This window comes from Orbilia oligospora (genome assembly GCF_000225545.1).
Source record: "Orbilia oligospora ATCC 24927 unplaced genomic scaffold scaffold00078, whole genome shotgun sequence".
Lineage (NCBI taxonomy): Eukaryota > Fungi > Ascomycota > Orbiliomycetes > Orbiliales > Orbiliaceae > Orbilia > Orbilia oligospora.
The window spans coordinates 1776746-1795115 of NW_011645635.1; the positions used below are offsets into that span (position 1 = coordinate 1776746).

Here is an 18370-nt window from a genome sequence, read left to right on the forward strand (position 1 = left end):
GTTTTATGTCTACATGGTTTAGTTAGATAGATTTAGTCAAGAATGCAATAAGTGTAACTATAATCGTTATTTGATTGAAGTTACTTTAGCTGCTTTCGTAGAAGCTATTGAGTAACATCTATCTAAATGAACATAGTGTAGCTGTTAGCGGTCCATAACGTCACTGCATTGGATGTTTGTCTGTCTGTCAAGTGTCCGTATGTGTTACCTATCCGAGGAAAGGTTCGAGTGAACACCTCTCGATATCGATACATATTCCAATCCGGTTGACGTCATAACTTGTCAACACGGATGCGGCTCTGTTGCCGTCCAACACAAGAAGTCCAAGGCTTGGCAACGCATTCCTGCGCCTCACCAACACAAGAACATCCGCCATTCAGGACCTCCGTATTTATGTGTTGATTGTGGCGTCAATTGTGGCTGTTTTTTTTCTTTGTTCCAACGGACATCTGCAGCAAACCAAAAAAAAAAAAAAAACGCGAACGGTTTCCTTTTCCTGTCAACAACCTTTCAATTCTCTTTTTCCCTTTCTTCAACATCCATCTTCACTCACTCACTCGCATTCCGACAACCTAACATCCATCGCCATCAACCAACCTCAAACCAACCAACCAACCAACTGACGAACCTAAACCTTTCATCGCAATCATTCCGACTTTCTTCTACACTGTATACAGATGTAGATAATCCACAATTGCCCTGACTTGCTATTCTTCGTCTGGAATACGATCAAAAAAACAACAACCAAACAGCAACGAACATTTCTGTGGCGTTTTCCGAACCTCAACTTCAAGACCCACACACCCACACACCCACACACGACATTCAAACATTTCACCCTTTTCGCTCGCTCTTTTCCCCCCCTTGCCGAATATAACCAAAAAGTTCTGCAGGCCTGCCTTCCTTTCGGACAAACATATCCACAATCTACGTCACATCATCAACAACGCGAAAAACAAAAAAGAAATCTCATCACTACCTCTCTCTAACCAAACTAGAATTCTTCGTCGCGAAAGATCAATATCAGCTTCTTGTTCTCCTTCTTTAAAAAGACATCATGGATCCGTCGACTCTCAAGGTCACGGAATTGAAGGCGGAGCTTAAGAAACGCGGTTTGGCTGTTGGTGGATTGAAGAAGGATTTGGTGGAGAGACTTACAGAGGCTATTGAAAGAGAGAACGCTGAAGCTGCCGAGCCTGAAGAAGAAGAAGAGGAAGAAGAAGAAGAGGAAGAGGAAGAGGAAGAAGCTGAAGAGGAGGAAGAAGAGGCGATTGGAGCCGACGGTGAGGAAGAGCAGGCTGGGCCTGTAGTTGTAGAAGAGAAGCTAGAAGAAGAAACCGTAGAGGAGAAAACAGACGAGCAGGATGAAGCTCCCGCTGACGCGCCGCAAGAGGCTGGTGAGGAGGAACCTGCAGAGGAAGTTACAGAGCAAGTTACAAAGGAGGATGATACACCTGAAGAGCCAGAGAAAGTAGAAGAACCAGAGAAGATGGAAGAAGATACTAAACCGGCGAAGGAAAATAAACAGGATCCCAATACTTCTGGTTCTACCGAACAAACCACAGCCTTCGATTCTACATTGTTGGCCGATAAGTCGACCGCCAACAGTCTGGAAGACGTTGAGATGACAACAATAGAAGAAACCAAGCAGCCCGAAGCCGCGGCTGAAGACAAAATGGAGATCGAGGAGGCAGATCAAAAGCCAGCTAAGTCGACAATATTGACACACGCACCTACCGTTGAAACAGCTGCCGCGACACCCATCCCAGCACAAGAGGAACCAAAGCAACCAGAGAACGTCCTTGAACCCATCACATCTGCTCCCACACCATTACAACCCCCTGAAGCCGTTCAATCCATCGAAGCAGACCTATCAAACCGACGAAAACGCTCCAGATCACCGTCAGTCCGTGTTGACGAAGTTGAAGCAAAGAAGGCACGAATCCACGAGGAGGTGATTGGAAAAGATGAAGTTGCTATGGCTGATGCTCCCATTATCAGCACCGCCTCTCCAGAACGAGGCCGAAAGTCACCAAGGGATAGATCAAGATCGAGAACTAGATCAAGGTCGAGGTCTCGTACAGAATCACCGTCACAAAGCAGACAACGACCATCGATTGTAGCTAGTACCAAGGATGCTAGATTCAAATCTCTCTTCAACAAGGAAGAAGCTTCAGCTGCAAATCAAGGCAATACTGGTGCCGCCACTCCACCGCGTTCTGAAGACGAAGAAGAGACTTCTCCATCGATTCACCCAGCGACGCGTGGGCTTTATATCCGCGAACTCGTCCGCCCACTCCAGGAGTCACAGCTTAAAACACACCTTATCCAACTGGCTAGCAAATCTACAGACCCCAGCAACGCGGACCCTTCAACATTGGAATCGATCTATTTGGATGGAATTAAGACACACTGCTTCGCCGTTTTCTCAACCGTACAGGCATGCTCAAGAGCCAGGAACGGAATGCATGGGAAGATCTTCCCCAACGAAAGGAATAGGAGAGTATTGTTCGCGGATTACGTCCCAGAAGACAAAGTCGACGCCTGGGTCGCTCGAGAGAAAGAGAACCGCGGTGTTAGATTTGTGATCACTTACGGCGACGGTGAAGACGGTGTCGAAGCTGTTCATGAGGAATTTTCTAGTGGAAATGGTGGAAATGGTGGAAGAGGCAGTATTGGTGGTGCTAGCGGCGGTAATAGACTTGGAAGCGGTGCTCCACCAATCGATGCGCCAGCTGGACCTCGAGGACGATCAAGCTTTTCAAATAATGGACCGGCTGGAAACAACCTTATCACTGGTGCTAATTCTGTCCCCCAAGGTGCCCGTGTTGTTGGCCTTGATGAGTTGTTCTCGAGTACGAAGACTAAGCCGAAGGTTTATTTTAAGCCTGTTGATGCAGCTACTGTTAAAGAGAGAATTGCGAGGGGACCTGTTGAAGGAGAGGTTCGTGGAAGGAGAGTTGGTGGACGTGGCGGCGGCGGCGGCGGCGGCGATGCCGGTCCCGGCCCCGGAAATTCAGATTCTTGGAGAGGTGGATTTGGAGGTGCTGGAAGGGGTGGAAGAGGCGGAAGAAGAGGTGGAGGGGATAGTTGGACTAATAAGGACCGTGAGAGAGATAGGGAGTTTGAGCGAAGAGATTGGGTTCGCGATGGAGGCCGAGGGGATAGAAGAGGCCCATTCAGAGACAGAAGTCCAAGGGATAGACGGTAAATTGGTTCGAAAATCTCGGGGAAGTATGGGTGAGCGACTGTGATTGGAACCTCTTTTTTCTTCTTCCACCTCCACTTCTTTCTTGAAACATTTGTGTTTTACTACTACTTACTTGCTATTAATACTACTAATATGCGACAGGCTCATCGGTTTTCGTTAGATGGAAGGGGGGCTTTCTTCACGGATATACAAAAGCTCACCTTTTTTTTTACTTTAACTTTATTCCATTTTCCTTCTCAACCTTTTTTTCTTCTTTAACTTTTACTTTTCCTTAAGATTGTGTATATTAGGTGGATTACCTTGTACTGAGATCGAGATTGTGGTTTTTCTATTAACGGCGAGATCGGGAGGGAAGTGCGGGGAGGGGGTGGAGCAGTGAAATTTTGTATAGCATGCCAGATAGATGATAATATAACAAATGACATATAATTTGAAATCTATATAACCTCTCGCCTCTCGTAGTCGCGTATCGCAGAGCCTCTTAGGCTAGGGGATCTATATTTTCTTCATTCAAACCGTCAAGCTTAGAATCATATTCGAATATCTTCGTCAATGTGTATATAAACAACAACCGAAAGAAAAAAAAATAGAAGAAGCCTACAAAACTCTGTTTAAGAAAGAAAAGAAAAACAAAAAAAAGGATAACTAGAAAAGAAAAAAAAGAGTAGAATATTCCCGCTGAATGTGATCGAAGTTGTAAAACCCGCCAACTGAAAATAGGATTATAGTATAAAAAAAAGAACCAGCGTCCGTGTGCAACCTGCAGGAGTGCAAGTGTGCAACCTCACTTCCACAACATGACCGCCCTTTAATTCCTCAAACTTCAATCCTTCCCCATCTCCTCCTTAAAAAAAATAGAAAGAGAGAAGAAAGAAAGAGTAAAAGAAGAAGGACTACAGCTGCATAATAGCCTTAAACTCCTCAAAATCAATAGTTCCATTTCCATCCTTATCAGCCTCCTTAATCATCTCCTCAATCTGTTCATCAGTTAGATTCTCTCCCAAAGCCTTCATGACCAATCGGAGTTCGGTGGCATCGATAGTTCCCGTCTTGTCCTTATCGAAGACGTTGAAGGCGTCGCGGAGTTCGCGGTCGATATCACGGTATTGTTGGTCGCGTGGGGCCATTAGGGCTAGGAATTCTGTGTTTTTATTTTTCTTTGGTTAGATTATTTTCATTTATTACACTAGGGATGGGGCTGAAGAGGGGGGGGCTGAAGAGGGGGAGTACCTTGGAAATCGATGGTACCGGTGTTATCCAAATCGACTTCGTGGATTATGTCGCGGAGTTCGGATTCGGTGGGTTGTTGGCCCAGAGAGTTCATGACGGCGCCGAGTTCGTCGATGCTGATTTCACCTGTTTGTGTGATAAGCTCAGTTAAATTTTCATGTTAAAGGGAAATAATTATATATTTTCTCGTGCCCGTAGTAGATAGGGACGGCGAAAAAGCGGGGATGGGAGAATTGGTGTTGTTTTTGTGGTATTTTGTGAAAACTAGGTCATTGTGGCGGGGGATGAGATGGAGGGGCGAGCTGGGTTGATAGGGAGAGGGGGGAGTGAAGAAGGATAAGGAGTCAAAAGTACCATTGCCATCTTTGTCCTATTTTTGCGAAAACAACGAGCTTTATTAGTTCGAGTAGAACAAATATGAAAGTATACAGAGGGGAAAAGAAGAACTTACAAAGATCTTGAAAGCATCTTGGAAGGTCTGAACCTCTTCCCTGCTGAGTAGATGGGTCTATTTTTTTTCGTAATGAAAGAACAATGGTAAGTTAAAATTGTACACACGAGGAAAGAATGTGGATTATGCAAGCCGGCCAAACTTCTGCAGCCTGACCAGGCTCTCGCGCGGGGGCAGCAAGGTACCACGGAAAATCGGGCATCGGAGTCTTTTTTTAAATACCATTATTCCCGTTATTTTATATATTTGCTTGGATATATATACTTTTAGTCAAGTAAATAAGCTACTGTGCGGGTATCGCTGAACGAGAACTGCGGGCCGCTGGTGGTTGGGTGCGGGGTGAGAAGAGGGCGGTATTAACTTTGGGATTGTGTATTCTTCGTAGGGCTGTGGGTTTTCTTTTCGGGGCTGAGTTTTTAGATTTCCAAGAATCGATGAGGACGGTTCTTTTTTTTTTTTTTCGACAGACAGCTGTTGTTTGCGAAGAAGGAGGAGGATAAGCAGGTAAGTGGGTGCCGGGGCTTGATTATATAATATATACTTTCAAGATATACTTATATCTTAGTCAGTAAGGATGTATACTTGGCCCTTGGAGAGCTTAAGAGCTTACGTTGAAGAAGGCGGGGGAAAAGATGAGTAAGGACAAGAAAGGGACTAAGAGTCTTATGTGAGAATTAAAAGGGACAGAGTTCTACTAACAGTCCCCTTTCTTCCTTTCGTTTTCTTTTTGGTTTGGCTGTTGGTTTTGGTTGTTTTTACCTTTAAGTTGCTTTTGATAGCGGGGTAGGGTACATACAGACAGACAGACAATACATCCACGCATACGTCCGCGGTCTGCGAGGGCTTTGGAGCTAGTGGTGGATTATTTTGCTACTAACAAAAAAAAAAAAACGTGAGAGAGGTGGGGCCGGGGAGATGTGGCCATGGTTTGACGGATTCGGATTCGGAATTCGGGTTGCAATATGACAGGCCAGGTCAGATCAGGTCAGGTCAGGTCAAGTCGGATGGGATCATGCCATGTACTTGGCTCTTAGCTCTTGGTGGTTTGGATATGCACATTGAATATTTTTAATTCGAAGTTAATCAGTACTAGTTTACATAACCGCTTACTTAAGTCTTTGGACTAGTCAGATTGGTTTCGGGATAGTTTGGGATATTTTGTCTTGAACAAGGCGTCTACAGCCAGGTGCAGAACATATGCGGGCTGCAGCTTATATGAACTTAGCTTAAGCACATGTACAAACTCCATTACAGCAACTGCATTTCTATAGATATACAGCTTTTGTTCGAAACTTTGAATTTACTTTATAGCTTTTAAAGGGTAAGTAAGTAACTGCGTATTATAATAGTTGCATGTAAGAACCGTAGTCTCGAGCCTCAGATCTACAGATAGTCTCGAGGGACGCTCGAGATTTACAGATTATCACAAGCCGGCGAGGTTACCAACCCAAAGCCTCGTTTGTGTTGGGAACTGTTGCTCCAGTTGCCAGATCGGAGCCGACGGTAACCTCAGCGCAACACATTTCTTCAAACTCTGCTCTGCCCTGCTTCGGCTCATTTCTGTCGCAAGCTCTCTCTCTCTCTCTTCCTCTTCCCCTAATACCACCCCGCGACCTCAGCTCCTCTCCATCTACGAACCCTCCGTTTAGCTAGACGGGGTAACGGCCAGTCCGGACTCGAATATACCTAATCATGTCGACCCTTAGAATCCTCGTCCCCGTTAAACGGTATTCCTCACCTTCTCTCTCCCCCCCACTACCAAACCCCGATCCTCGGCTTCTCAAAAAATAACCAAAATTGCTAACCCCATACAAAATGAAGGGTAATCGACTACGCCGTAAAACCCCGTGTGAACAAAGCACAAACAGCCGTCGAAATCGCCGGTGTAAAACACTCGATGAACCCCTTCGACGAACTCAGCGTCGAAGAATCCGTCCGTCTACGAGAGAAACACACAAATAAGACTGTGGAAGATATCCTAGCGATATCAATTGGTCCACCAAAGGCTGCGGATACTTTGAGAACTGCTATGGCTATGGGTTGTGATCGAAGTATTCACGTCGAAGTCCCCGAGAAGGATGAGATGCTAGAACCTCTACAGGTTGCTAAGGTCCTGAAGGAGGTTGTGGAGAAGGAAGGGAGGAATTTGGTCATCTTGGGGAAACAGAGTATTGATGACGATTCTTCGCAGACCGGTCAGATGTTGGCTGGGTTATTGGGGTGGGGACAGGCTTGTGGTGCTAGTGAGGTTGTGCTTGATGGGGAGTATCTGAAGGTTACGAAGGAAGTTGATGGAGGCACTGAAGTTGTGAGGGGCAAGTTACCAATGGTGGTTACGACCGATTTGAGACTTAATGAACCTCGGTACGCCAGTTTGCCGAATATTATGAAGGCGAAGAAGAAGAAGCTAGAGAAGAAGAAGTTGGAGGATTTTGAGTTCAGGGCAGTCAATAGGTTGAAGAACCTGAAGGTTTCTGGTGAGTTTTATTCTTTATTTTTTGGTTCTTTTCCCATTATGTTCTATATTTAGTTTGGAGGAGAATTATACTGACTTAGTGTATAGAACCACCACCGAGGCAGGGAGGTGGGAAGGTCGAAGATGTGGATGGGCTAATTTCCAAGTTGAAGGAGCTTGGTGCCTTGTAATTGTAGAAGTAGCATGTGTAAATTCCTTTATGTAGGACTATATAATCGATCTCTAGACAGTGTACTATTGGGTCCATACCTTCAAAATCAAGAGTTGAAGTCTCCAATCACGCGGAAATACAACGTACAGTGTCGACCGGATTAGTTGAAGGATTGGTATATTTATGAAGTCGAGATTGATGCAAGTTAACTTACGTAACTAGCACTAGGGGTGGGTACAGTTAAGCAATTTGAATACGAATCGGACACGCATTTCGAACTGCTGGAAGGTTCGCGGGGTTTAAGAAAATATATCAATTAGGTAGGTAGATATTCCCAATTAAATCCTTGAGGATTCAATCGAATTGATAGGAGTTCAAGGTTATAAGGTTTGCGCGGCTCCGGGTATTTACATTTCTCAATCGACTGCTATGAAGCCAGATAGCGCTAATATACGTATACTTGAGTTTCTTGCTAATTCGGTCGAATTATTCAAGGTATAACCTTCGAATCTCGTGAGATGAAACAAACTTATCGCGAAATCGGGATAATAGCTTTATCATGAGTCAACCTCTTTCACGATCGCAATATGACCGGGGGTATGTAAGCTCAAAGTTTACCATTGTATACTTATCAGGCCAGGCAATGCCATTACGTTACCGATACCATCCCAGACGCAAGGCCGCGGGCCCGGTATACTCCAAGGCGCCCCCTTCATGGTATGTAACGTTTTGTTACGAGAAACTGGTCCTTGATTAACCAGAAAAACCCCGCTCTAGCTTGATAAAATCAAGCTTAACTTGGCGAAGTGCGGCTCTTACCTTCCTAAAACGTCGAATTTGGGACCCACCAACCGGAGTTGTGGGTCCCTGGTAATGGCAATTGGAGGCAAGGCATCGGCACGCCTGAGTCCTCGAGGACATTTGCTACTGTTTGGGAGTGTTCGGTCAAACGCGTAAGCTATGACAATCATAAGATTTTTGCGAGTATCGATTGCATAGTCGACTGATTTATGGGTGGCCGTTCTTGCAATTAATATAACAGGCTTGGCGGGTTAATAAGCTTGCTCTAGCTAAGCTTTATAAAATGATTGGAAGTCTCACTGGATCGATTCCTTCAATCTGTATTTTCTTGATTCGTTTCATGCAGTTTCACTCATTTCAATCTTTTGCGACGATTCTCCTGCGGATTTAGTCAGATTTGAGTATTGTTTAGAAGATACTGATCTTGCCTTTCGAGTTACATTAGCTTTAATTCGCCAATGGCGAACGCAACATGCATGGAAGACTTGGGCTTCGGCCCAACAGTCTTGCATTGCAGGCAGGGACTAGATTTTACTCTCCAGTTTGAGGAAAGTATGTTTGATCTCGTACCTGCGGGTTTGGTGATCCTTTTGGCGCCTCTCAGAATTTGGCAACTACGCCGACGACCGAAGCGAGTCTTCGAAAAGTCGTTTGCCGGGTCGAAGTTGGTATGTATTTCTCCGTTCCTTATTCCATACCATTTTTGTCGGATAAGTTTTCTGATAGTTCGATTAGATGAATATAGCCATCTTAGCAATTTTAAAGCTCATATTAGCTATCGTCTGGACCTTCCGAGCCCCAGTATTAACCAAAACGTCTATAGCCGCGGCAGTCGTATCGTTCTGTGAAGTTCTCGCCATAGGAATAGTTTCGAGCCATGAGCACGTCAGAAACATCCGACCGAGCTCGCTACTCAGTCTTGCCTTGACGATTTCGATAGTTTTTGATATTATAAGGGCCAGGACTTTTATTAAGATTAATTTTGATAATCTTTTGACGGCTCTATTTACGGCTTCTATTGCTTCAAAGGCATCGGTTTTGTTATTGGAGGCGAAAGACAAGAGGGTGTTTTTGAGGTCGCCAGATACTGAGAAGCCGCCGGAGGAGACGAGTGGATTGTTTAGTCGGAGTGTGTTTTGGTGGTTGACACCTTTGTTGAGGACTGGTGAGTTATACTAATCTTCCTTGCTATCTAAACCCCAAAAATGAAGTTCATTCGCATACGCACGTGTATATACTAATTCGATGGCGTGATTTTGTACAGGTTATTCCAAGATTCTGGGTTTCTCAGACTTATGGCATCTAGATGACCGTATCGACGCTCCGGATGTCAAGGATCATTTCTATCAAACATGGCTGCAAAGTTATTCCCATTCCAAGCGGAAATACAAACTCGCCCGGTCTAGCTTCCGGGCCTTGATATGGCTCTTTCTCTCACCAATTATCCCGAACATCCTATTCGTTGGACTCAATTTCTCTCAACCCTTCCTCATTAGTAGAATGATCACATTTGTCCGCTCTGACGACCCGACTGAAGTTGGATATCTCCTACTCCTTGCATTTGCAGTTGTTTACATTTTAATCGGTGTATTTGGTGCAATATATTGGCATGAGGTTGACAGGTGGTTAACGGTTCTCCGTGGCTGTCTTGTCAGTGCTATTTATCGTAAGACCTTAACGTTGGATTTACGACAAACTTCCACCGGTGCTTCTGTGGCCTTGATGAGTACGGATGTTGAGAAGGCCATGTTAGGGTTTAAATGGCTTCATGAGGCCGTCTCCAGTTTTGCGATTATTCCAATTGCCCTGGTGCTGCTTTACTTCCAAGTTGGTTTGGCGTAAGTAGGCTTTCTGCCCTTATTTTATTTCTTTGAGTGATCTGCAAGTCTAATAACAGTATACATAGATTTCTTGCACCGCTTTTTATACTCGGTCTTTGCACTTACCTCGCCAGCTATATGTCAACTATCGTTGTGAAACGACAAAAGATTTGGCTCCAGGAAACGCAGAAACGAGTACACTTCACATCATCCGTCATCGCGTCCATGCGCGGCGTCAAGATGATGGGTTTAGTGCCCCTCATTACCAAGAAAATCGAAAAGCTCCGGCACGTCGAAAACATGGCAGGATTGAAATGGAGACTCAACATCGTCGTCGGAGTCGCTCTATCAAACCTTGGTAGTGAAGGATCAAAATGGTTTACTTTCATTCTCTACGCCATAATATTCTACGTTAAAAAAAGCAAAGGGGATAACTCGCAAGAAGGTCTTAATGTGAATGTTCTTTTCACATCTCTAGCGATTTTGAATATTACACTTCAGAAGTTGCAGATTGTGATACAGATTATCCCCGGGTTGATGAATTCTTTTGGGTGTTTGATGAGGATCGAAGAGTTTTTGATGGCGGAGACCAAGTCGGATAATAGACTTCAGAGGGAGATAAGGTCGAGAGTTTCTTCGAATAGTAATGGATTTGGAGATGAAAGTGAAGGCCTAAAGTCTGATGGCCAAGATATACCAATGCAACGGATTCGAAGACTATCGAGGGATGGCGCAAAACCCCTGATAGAGGTTACGCAATTGACAACTGGATGGTCACAGGAAGAGAAGATACTTAATGATGTTTCTTTAGATATCATCTCTGGAGAGATGACTATCATCGTTGGGCCGTATGTTTTTTCCCTACTTCTTTCCCTTAAAGCCTTCAATACATTCAACTAACAAAAAAACTTATAAACGGGATGCAGTGTTGGATGCGGCAAATCAACACTCCTCCAGAGTCTTCTTGGAGAAACGACGGTTCACGAAGGATTTGTAAATATACACGGTCCCTTCGATTCTATTGCATACTGTGCCCAAACACCCTGGCTCGTTAACAAGAGCATCCGGGACAACATTGTGGGGATGTCATTATTTGATGTCGATTGGTACAAAGAAGTTGTTAGATGCTGCGCCTTACTCGAGGATTTAAAACTTTATGATAAAGGGGATAAGACATTGGTTGGATCGAAGGGTGTTACGCTTTCCGGGGGCCAAAAGCAGAGGATCGTAAGTCTCTTCCGACAACTTAGCGATTTTTGGATCTAGGGGTACGTTGGTCAATTGAGAATGAAAACTAATTGGGAGTATAGGCACTAGCAAGAGCCGTTTATTCCAGAAAGCCGATTCTGATTTTGGATGATATATTCAGTGGGCTTGACGCCGTCACTGAAGAACGGATTTTTGCAAGACTTCTCGGGCCTGATGGACTACTAAGGAAGAATAAGAATACGATTATCTTGGCGACTCATGCTGGTAACAATACACGAACCGAGTTTAACCTTATTAACATGAAAACTAATACCTGCTTAGTCCACCGCCTCCCTTCCGCAAACCAGATTATAGTCATGACCAAAGAAGGATCCATTCAATCCCGAGGAACTTGGGAATCCCTCTCTTCAGACTCGACCTTCATGGAAATCCTACGAGATGCGACTAAGTCAGAGACTTCAAGTACTAAGAGCGGCACCCATCACGCAGGAATTAATGATGATCAAGAAATTCCGCACGAAGTTACCCCTCATGATGACGAAAATGCGAGAACACAGGCTAGTGTAGATGATATCTCCCGTAAGACAGGGGATATTATGGTCTATAAACACTACTTCAAGTCGATAGGGTTAAAGCACAGTATTATTTTTGGAGTGCTGTTAATAATCGAATCCGGAGTTTGGAATATACTGAGTAAGTCCCTTCAACAGTATATTGTCTTGAACTTCCCTTGGTTATTCCATTGATTCTAACGAGATCTATTAGCTGTCTGGTTAAATAAATGGAGTAGCGACCCTGATACCAAGAAGACGCCGTTTTATATGGGGATTTATACGCTCCTTGTGTTTTCATTTTTGGCACTGTTGACAATCTGGGTCGGGCATTGTGGCCGGTGGCCGATGACTATTTCGGCGGAGAATCTACATAAATGGCAATTGGCAACTATGATGAAGTTAGTAAAGTCTAGTTTTCTTTCAAAGATAGATTTACACTAACCATGTGGATAATAATTAGGGGCAAAATGTCATATTTTAGTGCTACGGATGTCGGCGTTACAACAAATCGATTTAGTCAGGATCTTGTGCTTATCGATACTGAACTACCTATGGCGATGATTAACTGCACTGAGAGTATGTGAAATATTACCCATATTGCTGGGTCTACACGAAAAGCTTACAGATTTTTGAATAGGTGCCCTCTTGGTTATCGGGCTTATTGCAATTACCCTGGTCGCAACCCCGTGGATCGCAATGACATTACCTTTCCTTGCAGCATCATTCTACTACCTTCAGCGATTCTATCTCCGCACATCCCGGCAAATGCGTCTCTTGGATATTGAAGCTAAATCTCCGCTTTACACTCATTTCCAAGAGACTTTATCTGGAATTGCCACAATCCGTGCATTTTCATGGGAGAAGGATTTCAACGACGAGAGTGAAAAGCTCCTTTCGGTATCTCAGAAGCCATACTATTATTTAGCGACGGTACAGCGATGGTTGGCGCTTGTGCTTGATCTGATTGTTGCGATGCTTGCCTTCGCAATTGCTTTGATTGCGGTACAGTTGAGACATTCGTTGAATCCGGGTTACATTGGTCTCGCTTTACTTAATACGGTAAGCCTTTATCTATACTGAAAATTTGATTCATGACTAATGCCAGTATTATGTTCCTTTTAGATGAGTATTGGCGAAATGCTGAAAGTTTGTATTATATTTTATACAAACCTTGAGACTTCGCTAGGCGCTATTGCCCGAATGAGAAACTTTAGCAAGGTGGTACCGCATGAAGATGATCCAGGATATGATCTTTCAACGCCAGAATGGCCGAGTAGAGGGAACATTGTTTTTGACAATCTTTCGGCTAGTCATAAGTATGTTCTTATCCCGGATCCCTTAGTTGAAACATACGGTTCCGTCATACATTCTAACAACTAAATTTCCAGGCCGGACTCAGAAATCGTCCTGAAAGGCATCAACCTCACCATATCAGCAGGTACCAAAGTTGGCCTCTGTGGCCGATCTGGCAGTGGGAAGTCGTCACTCGTAGCCACCCTCTTCCGTCTGCTGGAAGTCCAGGGTGGTTCCATTACCATAGACGGTATCGACGTAACCGACGTCCCCATCAACACCCTCCGCGGAAGGCTTAACGTATTATCACAAGAACCTTTTTTTCTCGCTGGAACCGTTCGGGAGAACCTGGGGTATGCAGTTGTTTCAGATGAAGATAGCGATAATTTGCAAGATGAAGATATGTTGGAAGTTCTAGATAGGGTTGGGTTGAAAGAGAAAGTCTTGGGATGGGAAGGTGGGTTAAACGCAGAGTTTGATCCGGAAGGCAGCTTAAGCCATGGTGAGAGACAGCTATTTTGTTTAGCAAGAGCGATGTTGAAGAAGAGTAATATCGTGGTTCTGGACGAGTTTACGAGCAGGTATGAACCGCTTTTCAAAATCCGACTCCCTCCACAACGTAACTACAAATACACTAACTATGAGGATATACAGTGTGGATATCGAAACAGACAATAAGATGCAAAAGATACTTAGAGATCATTTCGCGGGCAAGACAGTGCTTACAGTTGCTCACAGATTAAATACTATCGTTGACTACGATAGAGTTGTGGTTTTGGATAAGGGGGTTGTTTTGGAAAGTGGAAGGCCGGGAGATTTGCTAAGGCAGCCTGGCTCGGCTTTTAAGGCCTTGTATGAGGTTCATGAGAACTCATAAAGTCCTAAGCATTCACGATTAAGCTTCAGGTTAGCGGTATAGAATGACATCGCGTTCTTGTAAGTTTGTATATCAGCATTCTAATATTCTGTTTTACAGGCGTTTTGAAGGTTGTATTTTTGAAAGTATCAATTCGGTGTGTTGTTTTTTTAAAGACAAAGAATTCTTGTCAAATGAGCGATGTGTGTGGCTGGTAGCTAGTAGATTATACCGGAGCCATGTCACAAGCGCCTGCGGGCCGACTGCGACCATATATGCATATGCGGCTGGAAGTAGGCTATTTTAATACGGGCACCGATACTAGGGCTCACGACATCCTCCACTAGTCTTATCTCCGATCTCGGTATCCTGCACGGGCAAGTCATATATGCATATACGTAATACAAACAGTTATGCTAAAAAGACTATTTTGCCAGCATGATTAAGACGATTCGGCGTGCATGACCTCGGTAAAAAGCGATAATTTGAAATACAGGCAACAGGGTTGTTGGTACGAGATCATGCAAGTGACGATGAATTTATCACACCACGGGGAAGTCTGGTTCTTGAGCTTCGATTACCCCGGTCCATGCTCGCGCTTTGATTCTCACATGCATTCCGCTCCGGACATCCGTCTGTCACCCCCACTAATCTTTTAAACTTGAGAGCTGAGGTGAACCCTCGCCGGGAGGATTGCTAAATTTTGTCGCAACAAAAACTTTCATCAGGCCATCCTTCGGGTCCCGTTTATCAAACTTCGCATATAGATCTTCCATCTCTTCGAGTGGGATTCTATGCGAAATCATGATATTGGGATCGATTTTCTCTGGGATGATGTAGTTATTGAGGATATCCTCCCAATATTTTAATACTGGAGCTTGCCCGTTTCCTAATTTTCATATTATATTAGCACAGGCTGCTTTGAGATGATGGTAAGAATATATATTGATACGGACCAATCAGTCGAATACCAGTCTGCATAATAGCTCCGATGTTTAGATGGTTGGTGTAGCCGGTGTACAATCCCGTAATCCCAATTCTTCCATAAGGTCGAACGCTCAATATCATCTCATTCAACGTATCTGAAGAATCAGTCTCTAAACCAATTGCGGTCTCGATTTTGTGAAGAATTGATTTCGGATATTCTCCAGCCGCGCACTCTAAAGCGACGTCAAGACCTCCTGGCGCAATCTTGTTGATTTCTTCGGGTACAGATTTAACTTTTGAAAAGTCAATGGTTTCAATTTGCGGTATCTTGGATTTGGCATATTCAAGACGCCAGGCGACGGAATCTATGGCGATGACTCGTTTGGCACCTTTGACAAACGCCCATTTCGCGGCGAACAGACCGATTGGGCCCATACCCCATATTCCAACCTATAAAATATCATTTAGCCCTTTCCCAGTAATTTAATTTGTGATATACGCAAAACTTACAGTATCCCCCTCATAAATGCCCGTATCCTGAACACAGTTATACGAGGTCGGAATAACATCACTCAAAAACAAAGCCCTCTCATCTGTAACATTATCAGGCAATACCAGTAAATTGACATCCGCAAACGGTGCCCTTACATACTCTGCCTGCGCGCCGGCATATCCACCTGCGAAATGACTATACCCCAATACTCCAGCAGTCCGGTGGCCATACATGGCATTGGCGACTGAAGAGTTATTGGTACGTTCGCATTGGGAGGAGAGTCTTTGAACGCAGAAACGACAGGTGCCACAGCTGATTTGGAAGGAAGCAACGACGCGGTCGCCGGGTTTAATATTTTTGACGGATGGCCCGACGGTCTCGACAATGCCCATGTATTCGTGTCTATGCATTACGGGACATTGATGCATCGGTTAGCCTTGAGCGATATGGCGGGTGCACAGTCGCATTGAAACCATAGTCTCATACCCTAGGATATCACCCTTTTGCATCTCAATCACCGCTCCGTGATAAAGATGTAAATCACTCCCACAGATTGTTGTCCCCGTAACCTTAACAATAGCATCGTGGTTTTCGATAATCCTTGGTTTTGCGGTCTCGACAACTTTCACCGTGTTTCTTCCTTCCCATACTACGGCTTTCATTTTCGCGCCCGATGGGTCAGCGAATTCATGTTGGATGCCGTAGTTGCTAATACCAGCATTGGCGGCTGTACCCTCAGGGTACTCGCCCAGATGCCTTTCGATGAGGTTGGCAGCTGCGTTCGCCATGTTCATTAACTAGTACTGGTGTGTAATTCTATTGTTGAATTGATCGATCAATTGAAGTTTTGCGGTTGATCAATTGATCCTCTAAGAGAAGATTGAAAGAATTCGGGTTATTAGCTAGCCTATTGCATGTATAAATTTGTTCTTAATACCAAGCCATTTCTACCTTAAACTACGTCACTATTTCCAAATATCACTTGAATAAATAGAAATCAACAAAATTAAAAAATCTAAAATACGGGCACAACCATGTATTTGATCGAATATGTTGTAACGACGCAGTTGTGACGGCATCAACAAACTCTCGCCGTGGCCGCGTTCCGCGAACCTGTCAATCACATATGCATTGCGTAGCGATTGATGTCAAGCGACCGGCCGGGTCGGCTCCAAAATTCCATTCAACTTTATTAACGATTAGCGAGTTCATCAATTGATCAAGGGTCGACAAATTTAAAACTTCCCCATTCCAGGTTTCGAGTATGTTAAGCGGTTTCGAATTCCCGTATCCTTTCAATGCAATGCAATCTATCGCTGCTACAGGTTGCATGTTTATGCGGCGCTGGCTGGAACTTAGGGGTTTGTGATGTCATGCGGCAAGCGGCATTACACACGTGGTGATAGCTAATCCCTCGTGGCGAGGTTTCGTGACGAGTTTCGGCAAACAAACAAATGAACTTCGGATCATGATCAAGGGATTCGCGTAGGAGCTGGCTTTTAGAGTTCACGCCTACAGTCCTTTCGTATATGATTTTTTTTATTTAGATATATGATCTACAGATATATAGTACGTGTATACGAGTCATGGCTAAATCTCCAGGTATCTCGGATCGATCCGGTAGCCGGTAGATACTGTCACGGCCGCAATCGATTAATCCACTAACTTGATCACAATTGTTTTGACGGAAATCCCCTTAAATACTCTCGCTTGGAGTACAAGCATTTCTTGAGGGCTGTTTGGCATCTAGCTAACATGGTGGGCCCGGCTTGCAAATAGTACATCTGTCAACATATGGAGATTCCAATATACGAAGGCTAGGTGGTAAGAGAACCAACCGGTCACCCCGAAGCTGAGGAGAGGCGTTCGTGGACCTAACTCGAAATCATGAAACTGCTTTAAGCCTTTAGTAAAGAAAGCTTACGGCTTTATATACGAAAAGAGCTGTCCGCCCGTGTGGCTGGAAAGATCCTGAACATTTTCCCGATTTCCGCTGGGGGTTGCGTCTCACATGTGGAGACCGTTTCGTCACGAATTCAAGGCTGCGTGTGCGTTAGATCAATCCACTGTCAAAACTCATATGAACACATGTGGAATAAAATAGCTTCGGCCGCACATGAACGGCAGGGCCGCATTATTGAATCCAGTAGCCATTAATCCTCGGGTTATATTAACAATTTCATAAGAAGTGTTGAACTTAGTTGCGTGGTTGCAAATGGGAACAATTTCCAATTACAGGTCATGACTGGAACTCATGATATCCAGGCTTTCAGGAATTCACAAAAAAAAATTTCAAGCAAATCCTAAGTCAAAGATCTTAATCTCAATCTCGATGTTTCTAGGAAGGAAGGAGAAGGTAAATTTCCATTGGTCACGATCGATTGCGCGATATCAAGACCCTGTAGAACCAAGCCGCACTGACTAGGTCGATGACTCTAAGTTCTTTCCATGAGCTATTATTATAGAATGGTACATATAGAGCTAAAAAATGAATCATGGGGTAGTTCTATAGTTACTGGCGGCTAAGCTAGTTTAACGAAAGCTAACTACAAGGCAGCAACGTCGATGATGTTGGGAATAATTTTGTAGACATCCAGAGGACAGTTTAAAATCATCTGAAATGCACATGGGTCTCAAAAAAATATCTGACATCCTGCTATGGACTACCAAATCGAGTACTGAACTATGATACAAATTTTGAAGGCCGGAGGATCTACGCCTTGTCGGAAATGCATTCCGTGTCGCCGCTGTGTGTAATTGGAAGAAAAGTTCATTCATAAATGATGGTTAACGCTTGCTAACTATTCTATGCTTAGCAGAGGTGGAGCCCCGGCTTTGATTCTTGTTGAAGATAGAGCCTTGGTATGTATCATTTGCACCTACCGGATATCGATCTTG

The 18370-nt window shown here is 44.2% G+C and overlaps 5 protein-coding genes across 5 annotated transcripts; 3 read left to right on the plus strand and 2 right to left on the minus strand.

The window, feature by feature from the left end:
- Window positions 1-1057: 1057 nt before the first annotated feature.
- Window positions 1058-3211, plus strand: AOL_s00078g519 (uncharacterized protein; the record flags this gene model as incomplete). The annotated part of the gene is made up of 1 exon (XM_011123782.1): window positions 1058-3211. One exon carries the CDS (start codon window positions 1058-1060, stop codon window positions 3209-3211), a length of 2154 nt encoding a protein of 717 aa, XP_011122084.1.
- Window positions 3212-4104: 893 nt separating this feature from the next.
- On the minus strand, window positions 4105-4535 carry AOL_s00078g520 (uncharacterized protein; the record flags this gene model as incomplete). Its single annotated transcript, XM_011123783.1, has 2 exons — window positions 4105-4352; window positions 4442-4535. The coding sequence occupies 2 exons, from the start codon at window positions 4533-4535 to the stop codon at window positions 4105-4107; spliced, it is 342 nt and encodes a 113-aa protein (XP_011122085.1).
- Window positions 4536-6584: 2049 nt separating this feature from the next.
- On the plus strand, window positions 6585-7538 carry AOL_s00078g521 (uncharacterized protein; the record flags this gene model as incomplete). Its single annotated transcript, XM_011123784.1, has 3 exons — window positions 6585-6619; window positions 6714-7369; window positions 7456-7538. The coding sequence occupies 3 exons, from the start codon at window positions 6585-6587 to the stop codon at window positions 7536-7538; spliced, it is 774 nt and encodes a 257-aa protein (XP_011122086.1).
- Window positions 7539-8778: 1240 nt separating this feature from the next.
- On the plus strand, window positions 8779-14073 carry AOL_s00078g522 (uncharacterized protein; the record flags this gene model as incomplete). Its single annotated transcript, XM_011123785.1, has 12 exons — window positions 8779-8988; window positions 9056-9485; window positions 9585-10158; window positions 10227-10988; window positions 11067-11367; window positions 11451-12042; window positions 12115-12301; window positions 12364-12479; window positions 12541-12962; window positions 13026-13219; window positions 13292-13777; window positions 13851-14073. The coding sequence occupies 12 exons, from the start codon at window positions 8779-8781 to the stop codon at window positions 14071-14073; spliced, it is 4497 nt and encodes a 1498-aa protein (XP_011122087.1).
- Window positions 14074-14699: 626 nt separating this feature from the next.
- Window positions 14700-16260, minus strand: AOL_s00078g523 (uncharacterized protein; the record flags this gene model as incomplete). Its single annotated transcript, XM_011123786.1, has 4 exons — window positions 14700-14941; window positions 15009-15429; window positions 15490-15874; window positions 15959-16260. The coding sequence occupies 4 exons, from the start codon at window positions 16258-16260 to the stop codon at window positions 14700-14702; spliced, it is 1350 nt and encodes a 449-aa protein (XP_011122088.1).
- Between the last annotated feature and the right edge of the window lie 2110 nt (window positions 16261-18370).